Source organism: Nerophis ophidion, linkage group LG11, assembly GCF_033978795.1.
Source record: "Nerophis ophidion isolate RoL-2023_Sa linkage group LG11, RoL_Noph_v1.0, whole genome shotgun sequence".
Lineage (NCBI taxonomy): Eukaryota > Metazoa > Chordata > Actinopteri > Syngnathiformes > Syngnathidae > Nerophis > Nerophis ophidion.
Window position 1 is genome coordinate 42,964,054 of NC_084621.1, and position 19,322 is coordinate 42,983,375.

Genomic DNA, 19,322 nt, shown 5'->3' on the forward strand with positions numbered 1-19,322 from the left:
ATGGTAGTCACCGTTGTAGCATTCAAGGCCTCATAAACAACTTTAAAACCCTCCATCAACGTTTTATATACACACGGCAAGTCTATAAATAATGCAGTACCAGACCCGTTCATAACAATATGTAATATTTACAATATTTACCGTATTTTGGCCATTCTAATCCTTGCCAAAACTAATTATTTGCCGCATTTATTTTCGTTTCCATAGCAGCGCACGTCCGACAATTGGTGTTCATACTTCTGGATACAATACGCTTGTGTGTGTTGTAATCATTCCAGATTTGGTAACAAACAACAAAGACAACTATTTTTAAACAACCGTATCTCTTTGAATCTGAATTTATGGAGGATGAACTATAGAAATTATAAAAGCAAGCACGGAGTGAGCCGTTGAACTGGACAGAAGCCGAGAAAGTGAGCTAAAAGTGAATCTAAGCTACAAAATGTGGAACTTGAAGACAAGCCATTTCGACAGAAATGGAGTGCTTACCCATAATTAACCAGAAAAAACGTTACTGGTATGTTTAAGTTGTTGAGGACTGTTTCACTAAGTTCGTCAACTTGTATGCCCTCCCTGATCAGAGGTCTGTCACCGTACCGGAATGCCTCTCACAGAACTGCATTCTGGAACATGGAGTGGAGTGTTGGAGACATACTGATATGGGGAGAGGGCTTGGGTCAGACGTGTTGAAGTAATTATGCAGGATATGGGGGGTTGAGAAAAATACATACAACACCCTACAATCCAAAGTCAGATGGTATAGTCGAGAGGTTTAATAGGACTTTTTTGCCTCAGTTGGCCAAAATTCTCCTGTCACGTGAGGGGGTGGAACTCCTACTTGCTACAGGTAGCTTTGGCTTATAAAACCAGCATGCCCTCCAGCACCGGCTTTACTCCTTAATTCATCACTCACAGCAAAGAGGCCCAGACGCCAGTGGAGGTGGTATTGGGGCCTCTATTGCAAAGCAGTTTTGCGGAGGGGTCATTTAAGGACTTTGTTTGTTCCCTCCTCTGTCGTTTGGGCACAGCTTTTAGCCAGGCTTTGGATAACAACATTGTGACCTGCAGGAAGCGAAAGACTTCCTATGACATCAGGTTAAGGCACGACTCTCATGAAGTTGGGGATCTTGTCTGGTTGAATGACCCTAGTGAGAGCCGCCATAAACTGGTTCCACACTGGAAGGGGCTTTATGTTGTGCGACAAGGTTTTGCTCGATTGATTAATACTTTTATTAGTAGATTGCACAGTTCAGTACATGTTCCGTACAATTGACCACTAAATGATAACACCCGAGTACGTTTTTCAACTTGTTTAAGTCGGGGTCCACGTTAATCAATTCATGGTAAGGATAGATATGGCGAGATCGGGGTCACTTATCAGATCAGTTGCCCATTTGGGCAGGACCCCCTTTTGTAGATCATTCACTATGATCGATTGCGGCGATACGCTTTGCCAGTAGCATTTCCCTTGGGTGGCTCAGGTAGGGGTAGCACGGTGGCACAGGAGTTAGTGTGTGTGCCTCACAATACGAAGGTCCTGGGTTTGATCCTGGGCTTGGGATCTTTCTGTGTGGAATTTGCATGTTCTCCCTGTGACCCTCTAGGTACTCCGGCTTCCTCCTATATCCAAAGACATGCAACTGGGGATAGGTTGATTGGCAACACTAAATAGTCTCTAGTGTGTGAATGTCAGTGTGCATGTTGTCTGTCTATCTGTGTTTGACCTGTGATGAGGTGGTGACTTGTCCAAGGTTTACCCCGCCGACCGCCCAAATGCAGCTGAGATGGGCTACAGCACCCCCCGCGACTCCAAAAGAAACATGCAGTAGAAAATGGATGGTTAGATAGTTGGATGGCTCAAGTAGGGAAACAATTTCTCTTTCCCCGTGGCAGGATATGGTTGAGACGCCCACTACCCTTTCATATATGTTTCTTTCTGGGGAGGACTCACTAGCAGTGTTACGGAACCAAGTTCTGGTTCTGTTGAATCAGACTTCGCCACACAGACAGTTGTCATGCCTGGGATGTCATGGGATGTTGATAGGCCATCAAAACCCACTGTTTATTTGGAAGATTATGTGTGGGGCTGACAGGTTTGTCTTGGAAATCGCTGGTCATTCGAGTGGGTTTCATAAGTTCGTGCTCATAGACTTAGATTGGTCAGATCTAGTCCAGCGGCTGGTGCCAAAACATGTTGTGAACAATTCTTTTACGATGAAGGGATGCATGTAACAGTTTTATTAAAGGACTACTGAAACCCTCTACTACCGACAAGGCAGTCTGATATGATGAAATCTAAGATTGCAAAACATGCCAATACGGCGTGTTTAGTTTACTAAATTCCATCCATCCATTTTCTACCGCTTATTCCCTTGCGGGGTCGCGGGGGGCGCTGGCGCCTATCTCAGCTACAATCGGGCGGAAGGCAGGGTACACCCTGGACAAGTCGCCACCTCATCGCAGGTTTACTAAGTTATCATTTAAAATTTCCCGCGATGTGTCCTGTTGAAAACGTTGCGGAATGATGACGCTTATGTTGACGCGTGCTTGTGACGTTATTGGTTGGAGCGGACATTTTATCCCAGCACCACTCACGGCTAAAAGTCGTCTGCTTTAATCGCATAATTACACAGTATTTTGGACATCTGTGTTGCTGAATCTTTTGCAATTTGTTCAATTAATAATGGAGACTATAAAGAAGAATGCTGTTGGTGGAAAGCGGTGGTTTGCAGCTGCCTTTAGCAACCAAAACACAGCAAGTGTTTCTTTGTTTGTTGTGAAGCTTTAATACGGAACAGAGCGGTCAAGCGAACATGTTTCTCTACCACATGTCAACCGGCAGGTTTCGGTGAGAAAATGGTGGTAATAAGTTGGCTCTTTCCGGAGACATGAGCGGAGCTTGCGTCCTCCTGCAGTAACTGTCAAAGAGGCAGGTGTGACTTTCTTGGCTCCTCCATGGCTTCCATCAGAGACACTGGCGGTCACCACACCCCTCCGACTTTCAGGTATGACTATTTAATCTAGCTAAAACACTAGTAACACAATAAGCAGATAAGGGATTTTCCAGAATTGTCCTAGTAAATATGTCTGATAACATCTGAATCGCTCCCACTGCCCTCATCTTTTTTTTTTCTTTTTTTTTTTCGATTGCTTAACTCTAACTTTCCTCATCCACAAATCTTTCATCCTCGCTCAAATTAATGGGGAAATCATCGGTTTCTCGGTCTGTATCGCTCTTGTTGCTGGTGGCTATGAATATAAACAATGTGAAGATGTGAGGAGCCCTACAACCCGTGACGTCACGCGCACATTGTCTGCTACTTACGGTACAGGCAAGGCTTTTTTATTATCGACCAAAAGTTGCAAACTTTATCGTCGATGTTCTCTACTAAATCTTTTCAGCAAAATTATGGCAATATCGCAAAATGATCAAGTATGACACATAGAATGGACTTGCTATCCCCGTTTAAATAAGATTATCTCATTTCAGTAGGCCTTTAAATGATTGTCTTGTCTTCTCTGACGTTGAGAGTGTTGGCGCAGCATTGATGTCATCAGGGGGCGACAGTGTTGTTGTTGCTGTGGTGGGAATTCTAAAAAATAAAGGAGGTAGTACACTCATGCCAAACGAAAAGCAGTTCTGTGTTTTTTGTCCTTTCAAAGAGTATTTTGTAAATGACCCGCAGCTCAGACACTACAGTAGTATATATTCTGTGAAAAACCAAGGTCTCTAAAAATAATATTAAATGACACCAAAACATATCAATTGAATTTGTTTAAGTTAGGGGTTGGCAAGACATCGATCGCGAGCTACCAGTTGATCGCGGAGTGTGTGTCAGTTGATCACAAGCCAGGCATTAAAAAAATAGACATAAAAATGAGCAATCATCAATCTTCACCAAGACTTCACTTTCGTCAGTTGTTTGACATTCTCAGTACCCGAGGATCTTGTGAGATGACAATGGCTGCTGCGAGCTCATTATTAAGAAAAAAATCCCTGACAGGACGGACATAGAGAAACACTTTTTATTTCAACAGACTCTTGGGCCATACCTGCTGTCAAAACTCTAAAGACCGACTGCACAGTTCCTGTCTTCACCATAAAAGACCTGTTTCATCCTGCCTGTGCTAACAAAATAAGAGTCCCAGAAAGCTAGCGTAAACAAGCTAGCAAGCTACGGAGTTTGATGCCAATGGGTTTCTCCCCCACCCTCAGCGACCGCTCCCTCTCCTCGCTCGCCCACACACTCACTGACGTCACTCACCTGCTGTCAACACATTAAAGGGCCACACACACATATTCTACTCTCATAACAAAGTGTTTAAAAACGATTATGCAAGTTGGACAAATGAGATGCCAAATCCAACCACTTTCATGTGGTATTGGACAGAAAGGAGGACTTTTTTTCTCCTCCATTTGATAATGCGGACGTTATCAGCACCACTGTCTGTTTCAATCAATGCAAGTCCATCCATCCATTTTCTACCGCTTATTGCCTTTCGGGGTCGCGGGGGGCGCTGGCGCCTATCTCAGCTACAATCGGGCGGAAGGCAGGGTACACCCTGGACAAGTTGCCACCTCATCGCAGGGCCAACACAGATAGACAGACAACATTCACACTCACATTCACACACTAGGGCCAATTTAGTGTTGCCAATCAACCTATCCCCAGGTGCATGTCTTTGGATGTGGGAGGAAGCCGGAGTACCCGGAGGGAACCCACGCATTCACGGGGAGAACATGCAAACTCCACACAGAAAGATCCCGAGCCTGGATTTGAACCCAGGACTGCAGGAACTTCGTATTGTGAGGCAGACGTACTAACCCCTCTGCCACCGTGAAGCCAAGTCATCAGAATCAAATACACCAACCTATATTCTTGTCTTCATGAAAGAAAGGAATCTATATGTGTTAAACAGGCTTGTATTATCATTAAACTTAACAAAAATGTCTCTATCATAAATAAATAAATATAAATTAAAAATATGAATGAGGTAGATCTCCTCGACTTGGTCAATTGAAAAGTAGCTCGCCTGCAGAAAAAGTGTGAGCACTCCTGCCTTAAGTCGTCCAGCAGCTTTGAAATGATAAAAGGACGTTGCTGAATAAACTATGTATCTCATATTTTTTATTTCTGACCAACCAATATGTTGAAACGTACACGTAGGATGGAGGACTCTCAGTCCATCGTGTATCTTTGCAGCGCGAGCACTCCGCTCAGTCATGTTTGGAACTGTCATGTGATAAATAAAACGCGAAATTGTTTTCCCAAAACAGTGGTGTTGATAAATGACGTACCGCGCGCTAAATACTATAGTTGCATCTTCACCTCCCAGTATTATGGCCGTTTTGATAATCAGCATATCTTTTGCATATTAGAGAAGACAGAGATGCAAAATAGATTGCATGCCTTATTCAGCTCACTTAAAAGACCCAATCCACTTTTCACATGTTTAGTAGATCAGCTTTGCATGTGGTTTAATACACACAAACCTTTCATAAATCAGGCCCATGCTGTACTACGCAATATGAAATTGACTCCAGGCTTCTGTAGGTGACGTCAGCAGGCTGATGCAGGACCGCCCATATTTATTAGCTAAAAGTGGGTGTTCCAAAATGTGCTGACATTTTAAAGAAAACAAGCCTAAAATCCCTACAGTGTCATTTTAATTGTTTTAGGTCCAGAAATAAAATAGAACCGGTAGGAGGCCTCGGGGGAGACCCAGGACACGTTGGGAAGACTATGTCTCCAGATTGGCCTGGGAACGATCGGGATCCCGCGGGAAGAGCTGGACAAAGTGGTTAGGGAGAGGAAAGTCTGGGCTTCCCAGCTTAGGCTGCTGCCCCTGCGTCCAAACCTCGGATAAGTGGAAGAAGTGGATGGAAGGTCCAGAACTATGAAATAAGTGCCACGGTGTCAGCATCCGCGATGCCCTGTAATATTTACAGTACACTTATTTTTACACTTGAAAAACAGTTTAACGGATGAACATGCATCTGTTTTATGTTATTGGCAATTTATTATTGTTATTTTTTATCCAAAAAACTCGAAGCCACCCAAAGATGATGTTCAGTCTTTGAGGTTGCACTCTGTATAGAATTTCAAGTGTTGCACATTTCTCCTGTTCAAATTAAACAATATTGGATTAAGTCACTCGGCTCATTTAAGTTATTCCCATCCATCCAACCATTTTCTACCGCTTATTCGCTTTAGAGACGCGGCGGGCGCTGGTGCCTATCTCAGCTACAATCGGGCGGAAGGCGGCGTACACCCTGGACAAGTCGCCACCTCATCGCAGGGCCAACACAGATAGACAGACAACATTCACACTCACATTCACACACTAGGGTCAATTTAGTGTTGCCAATCAACCTATCCCCAGGTGCATGTCTTTGGAGGTGGGAGGAAGCCAGAGTACCCGGAGGGAACCCACGCAGTCCCTGAGATGTTAAATACCTAAATGTGCTACAACTAAACTACAACTTTCTTATAAATGAACACATTGAATTCAAGCAAAGGAAGGAAACAGACTATTTGACATGTTTTGCAACATTCTTCTGAAAACAAAAAAAAAGTGGAAAAAACAATATCATGTCAAACAGATGTATGAATGTGTGGCTAGTTGGGCTGCAGAAACCAAGAAGACTAACCATGCGGGAGGAAATGTGGTCACAGGGTTAAACTGCGATGCTGACTGCAAGGTATAGGTCTATACTTTAGGGACAGCAGCACGTTTAATTTTGATTCTCTGCCGACAACACTCCTACATTGCTCAATGCATTCCACTTGCTCTTGTTAGGGTATATTTTTACATGTCTTCCTTTTGCCTCGATTTTTAATCCTGCCACAAGGGGTTTGAATTCTGGTTTGCCTTTACTGGTTTTACGTCGCCACTTCGAAACACTAAATTAAAAAGGCAGTGCGACATTTCAAAGTGTTTTCAAATTAGGCTACAGCGAATTTCTTTATTTTGAACTCTTTTAACGACTTTTTCCCCCTGAAGATCTGGCTACACATGACAGTTTGAGTTCACCATGCAGCTGTGAGACATACCGTTCTACTGTATCTGCATATTTTGTGGATTGCACTTGGGATGTGCTGGTTTGAACTTCCACAAGATTCCAACATGCATCTTTTTGGGCATGTACTTTGACTGCCAAATGTTTCCGGAATGTAGGGTTATGTGGAAGAAGAGAAAAAGCATTCCCACGAGACCAGAAATATGCCAACCGGTTCTCAGAATAGCTTTTTTTTTTTACTTTAAAGGGGAACATTATTACCAGACCTATGTAAGCGTCAATATATACCTTGATGTTGCAGAAAAAAGACCATATGCATTGTCAGCTGCATCCGGGCGGAAGGCGGGGTACACCGTGGATAAGTCGCCACCTCATCGCAGGACCAACACAGATAGACAGACAACATTCACACTCACATTCACACACTATAGACCATTTAGTGTTGCCAATCAATTTAGTGTTGCCAATCAACCAATCCCCAGGTTCATGTTTTTAGCTTTTTTATTTTTTGTCTGGATGTTAAACATACTAGTTTTGAAATGATTGTGGACCAGGGAGACAAAAACATTTAATTCAGTGATCAAAATAAAATAAATCCAGTCTGGCGATGGAAAGGGGACGTTCCAAGAACGGTTAGTTATCGACACATTACTCAAAAATGAATTGATATTAAGGGAAATTACAGCCCGATTAATTTTCATGTGCAAAAAACTCATGCATAGAACAAAGTCAAATTTCGGTCATCTGCTTTGGGTCCTATAGGGACTTCATTCTGTGTCACTGCCGTTCATACAAAACAGAGACAGAGAACAAATGTTGTAAAAAGTTATTTTGTCCATCCATCCATCAACACCCATCCATTAATGTACTTCAGGAAAGGTTGGCGCTATACACAGTTCACTGACTATCTTTACTACATTATATTAAAACCAGAGATGTGTGTGTAAGTCATAATTTGTCCCTCTCGGTCTGTTTTGCCTTCCAGCAGCAATGGTCAAAGTGGAGTGGACAGCTGCAAAGGGGAGAGTCGGGAGCATTCTAATTATTGACAGATGCTGCGACTGTGACTTTTTCCCCTGCACGCAGAGGGAGGTTAAATTGCAAGCATGTCACCTACGTGCCCAGATGTCATTTCAAAGTCAACACACTTAGCAATTAGACGTAACCTCATGCAACAAGGCGCTCAGCCCACGCTGAGAACAACACATTGTGATTGATGGAGGCGAAAAGACGCAGATCCTCTCTTTATAGCACAGGTTGTTTTCTCCACAAACCACAATTGATGATTCATTTTTGTTTGATTCCTCTTCTGTTTTTCACTGGTGGACTTTCCCCAGGACAGAGTGATATGCATCCGTCAGACATGTTGTGGAATGGCTTAATTCCTTTACTTTATGCGTGAGTGTGCGTGGGTGGGTGTTATTGTTCTTTAAAAACAAAGAAGGACAAACTTGCGTTTACTTAAAGTCAGAAAGTATTCAACAACAAGATGAGGAGTGCAGGGAAGTTTGATTGTCATGTGGAGGAGTGAGAATGGGCGGGGCTAAGAGGTGCTTGTGGTACCGCCTCAATGTGGCCAATGACGTCACGCTGGAAGAGCGACTGGGGTGTGCAGCTTCCACGGATCAGTCAAGTCAGTTTGTTCAGAGCTGCACATCGCCACCGGACAAAGGTACTGTGTCTTTTCTTTGCTGGACACATCTAGATCAGAGGTTATTGTACTTTTTGATGCATTTGAAACTTGCAATTAGTGTAATAATTGCGAAGCATTAATTAGGCAACTGAGTTTTGTGCTTCAATTCTGTGGTAAGTTTAACTGAGGACAACATTTTTACGATACATGCAATCTGTTTTTTTAATGCAGTATGCCTTTTTTACGTTTTGGAAAGAAACTTTATTTATGTAGCATTTTCCACAGTAAAAAACAAAAAAGAAAAAGGCTACAAAATTGCCATACAAGACAGATGCTAAGAACAAACAAAATGCAAGTAAAGTGACATCAAATGGTAATAGGCCAATTAAAATTAAAATTGGTTGTGACATAGCCAATGGGTAGTCAAATGTTCATTAAAATAATATTGGTTAGGTTAGATGTTATAATTATTATTTGTGTACAAGTAGGATGTTTGACAGGACATTGCATTAACTCTTCTATGTCCAGTCCTGCTAACGCAATTTACCATTGGATTTGAGAAAGTGCACTTCAATTAATCAACTCCATTGGGGCATTTTGTAGCATTTGAGCATGACCATATAAAGAAAAATAGCTAAATCTGCATATTTTGTGGGAGAGACATAAAGCAATATGGAAAACATTGTGAAATGCAACAAAGTATCTGTCCAATTTTCTATCTGAAAGAAATGCAATTTTACTTTACACTATACGTCCGTTTGGACGGATGGGTCCATTTTTTTAATCAATCAATCAATCAATGTTTACTTATATAGCCCTAAATCACTAGTGTATCAAAGGGCTGCACAAACCACTACGACATCCTCGGTAGGCCCACATAAGGGCAAGGAAAACTCACACCCAGTGGAACATCGGTGACAATAATGACCCAGTGGGACGCCGGTGACAATGATGACTATGAGAACCTTGGAGAGGAGGAAAGCAATGGATGTCGAGCGGGTCTAACATGGTACTGTGAAAGTTCAATCCATAATGGATCCAACACAGTCGCATGAAAGTTCAATCCATAATGGATCCAACACAGTCGCGAGAGTCCAGTCCAAAGCGGATCCAACACAGCAGCGAGAGTCCCGTTCACAGCGGAGCTAGCAGGAAACCATCCCAAGCGGAGGCGGATCAGCAGCGCAGAGATGTCCCCAGCCGATACACAGGCAAGCAGTACATGGCCACCGGATCGGACCGGACCCCCTCCACAAGGGAGAGTGGGACATAGAAGGAAAAGAAAAGAAACGGCAGATCAACTGGTCTAAAAAGGGAGTCTGTTCCATTATTGTTTTAAGGAAAACAATAATGGAATGAAGCAGTTATTTTAGATTAGATTAGATAGTACTTTATTTATTCCGTCAGGAGAGTTCCTTCAGGAAAATTACAATTTTTAGCACAATCCCATTCAAGATCAAACAAACATTACAGGGAGACAGAACAGGATCGCTGACGGGTCTGCCGGCTTCCAGCACCCCTAACAAAAAAGATGAGATACAGGTAAACAAGGGTGGGGGGGGTAAGAAAAATAGAAGATTAAAATAAAATAAAAAAATCGGTCTTAGCTTGGGCCCTGGAGAGGGGGTGCAGACTGAGGCCAAGGGGAAAAAACAACTCATAGCCATAGTACACACCCCTCTTACATGTGTGTAAAAGGGAAACATCAAACATCAAAGAACACAGAGGACATTAAAGACATTGAAGCAGCAGATACAACCAGACACTTCTACATACAGCTATGAATAAAAAGTAAAAGAAACATATCCACTGTGGTGGCCTCTGCGGTGTTCCACGCCATCGTCCACTGGGGTGGAGGGAGCAGGGCCAGAGACAGGAGCAGACCCAACAAAGCAACCAAGACAGCCGATGATACGTCCAAGGAGACTGAGGTGTCCGACACCTGCTCACCCAGCCAAGACACCGCGAAGCCTCTCCATTCCAGCGCTCAGTGCTAGCTCAGCAGCCCTGTCCCCTCATCCGCATCTCCTCCAGTCCCTCCAAACCGACTCCGGTGTGGCAGACACCCAGCAGCTGGTCTCCATGGCCAAAAGGATCCCAGGAGGCAGATCCAGAAGTCCACAAAAAAAGCACCACAGAGGTCACGAAAGTGCCACCCCTTGTCACACAGTCCCAAAGAGTCCCGGACCAAAAGGTAAAAAAATGTAATAACAAATTAAAACAAGAGGGAAACACAAAAGGATGACACAAGAGCACAGAGCTCCTGCCAACAGCAGCCACTACAGCAGCGCCATCTTGGGAAAAAAAAAGAAAAAATTACGAATAAACGGTCAGATTACTGTTCAGTAATAAAAGTTGTACTGAGTGAATGTAAAAAATCCCACGTGGCCCGGCCTAAACACAGCATCAGCAGTCTTTAATAATTTACTGCACTACTACTAGCAACTGTTGTGTCTAAAATGGGATTATGGAAAATTTAGACAACGATACTTAAGTGTAACTTGAAAACCACCTCTATAGCTTTAGAGTAAAAACATGTATTCCTCCTAAAATTACAAAATTATTACCTTAATATATATATATATCAAAATATCAATACTCTGGTAGCAAGGTTTGGCTGTTATGAATTCTCATATATTATTCTCATATATTGCTACATTGTGGGAAATGTGAAGTTAGAATTAATCACATGAAATGACTTAATTCCAGCTATACTGTGTTGATGATTTACACTGTTTAAATATGGCGTCTTGATAATCACGTTGACAGGAAATATATGTTTTTGTTCTATCTCCCTAATTTAAGATAGGAGTGTCACAATGCATCTTTTTCACTTCCGATATGATGCCGAAATTGGAGCCTTGAGTATTGGCCAAGACCGATATTGATCCAATGGCTGGAATTACACAGTTATATTATTTTGTAGTTTAGAATGCTAGAAAAGGTTTTATCAAATGCAATTGGTCAAACAGAGAACAATAGTAGGTATGAACGACAGTAAACCATTTATTCTTCACTGTCTGGAATGGACGTATATTATCCTTAAAGGCCTACTGAAATGAGATTTTTTTATTTAAACGGGAATAGCAGGTCCATTCTATGTGTCATACTTGATCATTTCGCGATATTGCCAATTTTTTGCTGAAAGGATTTAGTAGAGAAAATCGACGATAAAGTTCGCCACTTTTGTACTTCCTGAAAAAGAACGCCTTTACCGGAAGTTGCAGACGATGACGTCGCAAGTGTGGGGGCTCCTCACATATTCACATTGATTTTGAAAGTAGCCTCCAACCAAAAACAGTGATTCGGACCGAGAAAACGACCATTTCCCCATTAATTTGAGTGAGGATGAAAGATTTGTGTTTAAAGATATTGATAGCAACGGACTAGAAAAAAAAAAAACGAGTTAAAAAAAAAACGCGATAGCATTGGGACGTAATCCGATGTTTTTAAACACATTTACCAGGATAATTCTGGGAAATCCTTTATATTTCTATTGTGTTGCTAGTGTTTTAGTGAGTTTAATATTACCTGATAGTCGGAGGGGTTTGTCCACGGGTGTCTTGAGGCCATGTCTCACGGGTGTCGACGGCAGCTGTACGGACGACACAAGCTCAGCTGATATCCAGTAAGTGGCAACTTTTTAACCACAATTTTCCACCGAAACCTGCTGGTTGACATTCGGTTGGGATCCATGTCTGCTTGACCGCGCTCTGATCCATAGTAAAGTTTCAGCTCCGGCAATTTTAAACAAGGAATCACCGTGTGTTTGTGTGGTTAAAGGCCAAAGCTTCCCAACTCCATCTTTCTACTGTGACTTCTCCAATATTAATTGAACAAATTGCAAAAGATTCAGCAACACAGATCTCCAAAATACTGTGTAATTATGCCGTTAAAGCAAACGACTTTTACCTGTGTGTGTGCGTAGCGCTCATACTCCCAAAAAACGCGTGACGTCCTGCGTACACGTCATCATTACATGACGTTTCCAAGACGAAACTCCCGGGAAATTTAAAATTGTAATTTAGTAAACTAAAAAAGCCGTATTGGCATGTGTTGCAATGTTAATATTTCATCATTGATATATAAACTATCAGACTGCGTGGTGGGTAGTAATGGGTTTCAGTAGGCCAAAGTGGAGTGATAATTGTGTTTTGGCGACACCATGTGGCCACAATAATTCATGAAGTTGAGCTCATGATGCATGTTACTGGCTACAATATACAGTACAGGCCAAAAGTTTGGACACACCTTCTTTTTCCATGTGTTTTCTTTATTTTTATGATTATTTACTGAAGGCATCAAAACTATGAATGAACACATGTGGAGTTATGTACTTAACAAAAAAAGCTCAAATAAATGAAAACATGTTTTATATTCTGATTTCTTCAAAATAGCCACCCTTTGCTCTGATTCCTTTTTCGCACACTCTTGACATTCTCTCGATGAGCTTCAAGAAGTAGTAACCTGAAATGGTTTCCACTTCACAGGTGTGCTTGAAGCTCATCGAGAGAATGCCAAGAGTGTGCAAAGCATTAATCAGAGCAAAGGGTGGCTATTTTGAAGAAACTAAAATATATAACATGTTTTTCAGTTATTTCACCGTTTTTGTTAAGTACATAACTCCACCAAAATGATTTTCCGAACGCGGCCACCGCTGGTGCTCACTGCTCCCCTCACCTCCCAGGGTATGGAACAAAGGGATGGGTTAAATGCAGAGGGTAATTTACCACACCTAGTGTGTGCGACTATCAGTGGAACTTTAACTTTTAACTTGAACTACATAGAAAAAACTGAGGAAAAAAGTGCTTAGTAAAATTGAAGAAGTGTAGATGGAACTACGTTACAGTAAAAAGTGAGCAGCTATCAACAGGAAATGAACAAATAGATTAATAATAGTAAACAGAGAGGATAATACACCAACAATCGTTGGTTTGTCAGCATTGTCACAGTCAGTACACGACATGTACCCTAGAAGGAGGGCAGCTTGATCCATTAATTGGTGGTGTCGACACCAAAGGTAATGTCAGTATATCAATGATACTAAAATGGTTAGATTGATATTTTTATTTTATTGAAATAATTTTTTATTGTTTTTGTTAAAGTGTACACATTCAGAGAGTAATAAGCCTTTGGACACTTGAGGACTTTGGGAGCAAAACATATTTCAACAAGTAATAGATAATAATTGTTTATTTTATTTAGTTATTGTACACTATTGACTTTGTTTTGCTCAAACATTTGTATGTAAAAAAGGAGAGTAAGGAACTTGTTCAAATAGTGTGCGGAAATTGTTAAACTGTGAATCGCACTTAAATGAAAAATACATTGAAAAAGTTAAATAATACATGTGATCGGTAAAATTAGTGGTATCAGCCGATCTCACTTATGGAGATAGCATAAATCCCTAATGTATCATCCCTATTTATAAGGTAATAGATTTGTATCAGGGATGACAAGCTCTGTTTTACTGGCTTGGTAAGAAGATTTGGGGTATCGACCATCACCATTTTAAAATAAGTAATATATTTGTTGTTGTTGTTGTTGTTGTTGGTGCAGGTCTCAGAACAATGATGGAGCTAATGAGCGTGACGCCTTTCTACGACATCAACACTTCAGAGCCCACCTTTGCGAACGGCACTTTGTACGAGGACGAGGACGAGTATGACTACAAGGACGACCACGTCGAGCTGAGGAAGTCCCTCAACATCATGTCTCTCATCGTTTACTGCCTGGCTTTTGTCCTCGGCGTGCTGGGCAACGGCGTGGTTATCTGGGTGACGGGATTTAAGATGAAGAAGACAGTCAACACGATCTGGTTCCTCAACCTTGCCGTGGCTGACTTTCTCTTCACGGCGTTCCTTCCCTTGAGCGTGACGTACACGGCTATGGATTTCCACTGGCCTTTCGGCAAGTTCATGTGCAAGTTAAACAGTACCATCAGCTTCCTCAACATGTTCGCCAGCGTCTACATCCTGATGGTGATCAGCATCGACAGGTGCGTGTCGGTGGTGTGGCCCGTTTGGGCTCAAAACTACAGAAGTGTCCAGAAGGCGTCCTGTGTGAGTCTTGGCGTTTGGATGCTGGCTCTGATTCTAAGCACTCCATACTTCATCTTCAGGGACACGGGAAACTCATATGACAATGAAAATATCATCAACTGCTTCAACAACTTTGCATTCTCGGACGACTACGTGACACCTCACGTGATCCAGCTGCGGTTCTTCCGCCATCAGGCCATGACCATGACCCGCTTCTTTCTGGGTTTTGTTGTCCCATTCACCGTAATCGTCTCCTGCTACGCTGTGATAATCCATCGTCTCCGCAGGAATCGAACCCTCGCCAGCCAATCAAGTCGACCCTTTAAGATAATCGCTGCCGTTATCGCCACTTTTTTCCTATGTTGGGCTCCCTATCATATCCTGGCTCTGATTGAGCTGGTGAATCACATATCTTCCTATGAGAGCGACATACTCGACCACGTCATCACTATTGGGGTCCCCATAGCAACCAGCCTGGCTTTTCTCAACAGCTGCCTCAATCCGCTGCTCTACGTGTTCATGGGTCAAGATTTTAAGGACAAAGTGCGTAAATCCATCCTGAAAGTACTTGAAACTGCCTTCCAGGAAGAGATGTCCCGCTCGTACACTTACACAAACTCAATGGTCACCAGTCGAAGCAAAGAAAGGTCAGTCTCTGAAGCCGAGGTGTGAAGCTGTCCATGCTCATGCTAAGGACTCCAATTGTACATAGCCAGTGAAATTGTATATGACAAAATAAACATTGTATTCTGTTCTGTTTCCATGACTATGTTTAAATGCACACAATATTCCTGTATCAACTGGAAAACATGTAAACACTTTTTCAGATGTAAGGTCATTTTACGATGAGAAAAAACAGTTGGCACATGTCTGCATTAATTTGAAACACATAAACTGGTCATATTACCAGTATTGCACATGCTCACTGCACAAGTTGCAAAGGATTGTGGGATTTGTCTGGGTCCGGTGGTAGAGTTTTACATTTTATATGATAGATATCCTTCAAAATGACCAACATTTCACTAATTAGTTCACAAAATATTTGTTCTTGTAAATGAATCTAGCCATCATTTCCCATAATATCAATTTGTTTTTCAGTAATGGGTAGACAACTAACTGTGCTTGGAATTCTCCCTTTCCAATGCCAGACTTGTTATGTCGCACCCTCTTGGTGTGACATCATCTAAAGAACTGGAGCCCATTTTACCGCAGAGAAAGTGAGGATAAAATATGTGTAAAACTATTGTTTTGATCTCTTAATTGCATGTTTTCATAACTGAAGTGGTAAACACAATGTGCAAAAAAGAAATCACCATATACATACTTCTCTGCTTTTCCATGGACACCATAGCCTGTTTCTTCATGCTTGTCAAGCATAGGAAATCTTCAGTAGAAAAGGACGCAAAATAGAATAATAGCGACTGAACTTTTTTTCATTTTGTTTTTGATCGCCGGGTCAGGTCTTCTAAGTTTTGACTCAGGTTCTAACTCAGTCTTTTTCCCTTCAATGGTATTCCTGATTTGAGTCTTGTAAAATCATTTCGTAGCTTCATAATCGTTGCTGCAAATTACACTCCTATTGCTTAGTCCGTCCTATTTTGCGCGAGTCAATTTGACAAAAGTTCTATTCTTTCCTCATTTTCCCATCGATTGGAAATGTATGCAGGCTGACCCCTTCTTTAGTTGCATTGCTACACAACCTTCAACAAAACATCTGGCGGACATATTTTATCATTCCTTCGATTTATGTTCGGAAATAATGAAGACACTACCAAAACACAAAATGCACAAAATTAAATTGTCTCCAGTCTTCTGAAGATGACGTCAGCAGGCTATTGCAGGCTCACCCGCATTTTGGAACTAAAAGCGGGCATTCCAAAATGTCCTGAAACTCGTAAAAAAAACAAGCTTAAACTCACTACTGTGTCTATTTTGGGAGGAATTTTACCAATACACATATTGTTTAGATCCAGAACTAGGAATTAAGTGTCAATGTTGTCAGAATTGCCTAGTATCCTGAAAACATGAAAACGCTAATGTTTGAGTGAAGCATAGGTGCAAATTACTTTAGTCAGCTAAGAGACAAAGAGTCTACCAATCAATTTTTCATTGTGCACATGTCTATGGATCCCAATTTGATTTGCCACCATATTTGATCTGAAACTTGCATGTTTGTTCAGCACCATATCAACATGCATTTGTAGACTTGAAACATGCAATACAGCCAAAGCAACAAAATTTAACAATTAGGCAAAATGGAAGACAAAAAACACACAATTGGTTTTGTTTTGACATAATTACTTTATTACCAACAAAATTTTTAATATGCTGAATAACATGTAAACTGGATTATTTGTATTCCTTAAACACAATTGTGTGTAGATGTAAACATAGTGAGCGAATCAAAAGCCTCATCTTCCAGCTGTTACTAATCCTAATAATCTATATTATCCAATATTATTATAAGATATTGTTCCACCACTGTCTAAAAAAAGAGAAACCTAAAGATTCAGACATGTAGCCCTACTTTTTCCAAAGTTTTTCTTTCTGTCACTTACACACCTGGAGATTAAGTTAGCAAACTGCAGTGGAGAATTTCCATCAACGATGCTAATTTTGCATAGCATCTCAGAAATATGACTGTTTAATCATATTTTATCAGTTCTTTTGTCACTGATATTTACATTGGCTGTCGATATCTGTTTTACAATTTGATTAAGCTGAGAGTTCAAAATATTGTACCCAAGCTGTGGTGCATCCTGAAATGTGTGTTTTTTGTACTAAGAGAAGTGCAGCATTGTCCGCCAGTATGATTGCTAACTACGTCTAAGATTAACAATGAACTAGCATTTGGAATTACGATTCAGTGCTAATTTATATGCAGTATTTCTCACAGTAAAAACAAGGTTCAGTTGGATGGTTTCACTACAGGATTTCACAGTATTTAATAGATATTTATTTACACATCGGAAAAAATGATATAGTATATTTTGTAAAAACACTTACTGTAAAACAATATTTGTCATTTGACAAGAAATCAGTGAAAAAGTAGGCTTATTTTTGAAGTTAGTTTATACCATGAAATGTCCAAATGTGTTAAGGGTTAATAAATTATGAAAATGTGCCACAAACCAAAATGTATGTCTTTATTCCTTACCCCCAAAATAGGTATTGATTCCAATATAGACTCCTATATGTACATGTATATGCTTTAGTTTGTTAAATACATGGTTTTCTTATTGGCATTTCATGGCTTAATGTAAACAGACTAATAGATGTGCATGTTAATTATGTTCCTTTGTGAAAGGCTGCAAGACACTTAATTTAATCCATTTCCCCCTTTTTTAGTTTATCTGTGATCATTAGATCTGCTTCATTTTTGTTTTTTACTTGTATATTAAATCTTATTTCTAATGTAAAAAAGTGTAAATGATAAATACAGTATGTATGTACAACAAAAGTTTTTGTTAAAAGATTCATGATCTGAAGCTAGCGTGTTGCAAATTCTCTCTTGTGACCGCAGTGGCATACCAAATGTACATATTATACACTTTTTTTTAAATTTTCCATAAGTAAAAATATATTACCAGAAGTTGGTTTGTTTCCTTTTAGGTTGAACAAAGATCCATTCATCCATCTATTTTCAATAGGGTCAGGTAAACCGGAGCCTATCCCAAAACAAAAATAATATGATAACGCTATGCAGTATAGTTAAGCTTTAGGGTAGAAAACATATAAATGCTGGTTATGACTAATGCAAAGCTATACAGTACAGTTTGTTTAAGTAAGGCCATGTATAGTTACAAACAACTACACATTTTTAAAGGGTCATTTGTGGTATTGTGTTGCATATTTATCTGATAAGAATATTTACATGATTTCTATTTCAAAATGTACACACAATAATAAAAAATATATCATGTTTTTATAGTTTTGAATTTATGTTTTTTTTTTTCAACATATACATTGCATAATATACCTTAACGTGGCACAAAAGACCCTCCCTCGGATACATGTTGGCAGAATGTATTCTTTGACATCACCCACTATATGTACAGTATATTAATGCAACGTTTGTCTCTCATGTGAACTGTTTGCAGTGCAATTGCTGCATTTTTGTTGTGTTCTTCATTTAACCAGCAGGGGGTGTTTTGCATTACTTTTCATTCTCAGATTACAGCCAGCCATTGGCAACACGAAGAAACCCTGGATCACGTTGTGGTTTTTAAATTGACAGAATGCAATATATAATTATGCATATTAGTGTAGGTCCTAAACCCTAAATTATGTCGATTATGTTAAAGAGCAAAATAGCGATTTTTGTGTTGCTTTTGATGGAATGGTCCAATTATTAATATTGTGTGGATATTATAATGTTTATTGTATGTTTATTTTGGAGGTAAGTGTGTGTGTATAAGTGTTCCTTCCTGCCTTTTTTGATTTCCTGAAAAACTGCCACTGGGTTATTTCTCAGTGTCATTTCATGTCTGGTCTTGGGTTCTTGTTTCATAAAATGCTGATTAAGAATGTTTTTCATAAGTTTGAAAATGTCTTGTGTGGCTCTCAGGTCATTAGATACCCTATGATCTAATTCATCATGAAGTCTGCTGCTATTCCATCAAAAGTC

At 40.5% G+C, this 19,322-nt stretch overlaps 1 protein-coding gene across 2 annotated transcripts; it reads left to right on the forward strand.

Moving 5' to 3' along the window:
- The first annotated feature begins 8,518 nt into the window (after nucleotides 1–8,518).
- Nucleotides 8,519–15,454, forward strand: LOC133562136 (chemerin-like receptor 1). Of its 2 annotated transcripts, none has more exons than XM_061916047.1 (2): nucleotides 8,519–8,693; nucleotides 14,214–15,454. In XM_061916047.1, exons 1-2 carry the CDS (start codon nucleotides 8,555–8,557, stop codon nucleotides 15,365–15,367), a joined length of 1,293 nt encoding a protein of 430 aa, XP_061772031.1. In that variant the 5' UTR covers nucleotides 8,519–8,554; the 3' UTR covers nucleotides 15,368–15,454. The 2 variants fall into 2 exon arrangements, with proteins under 2 accessions (XP_061772031.1, XP_061772033.1); XM_061916049.1 differs by having other exon boundaries at nucleotides 8,689–8,827.
- Nucleotides 15,455–19,322: the final 3,868 nt, after the last annotated feature.

Excerpts from the sequence above, each read along its gene's own strand:
- LOC133562136 (XM_061916047.1), top strand. The coding sequence starts at position 8,555 with ATGGGCGGGGCTAAGAGGTGCTTGTGGTACCGCCTCAATGTGGCCAAT. Across the intron at positions 8,694-14,213 it reads CACATCGCCACCGGACAAAG|GTCTCAGAACAATGATGGAG; the intron begins GTACTGTGTCTT and ends TTGTTGGTGCAG.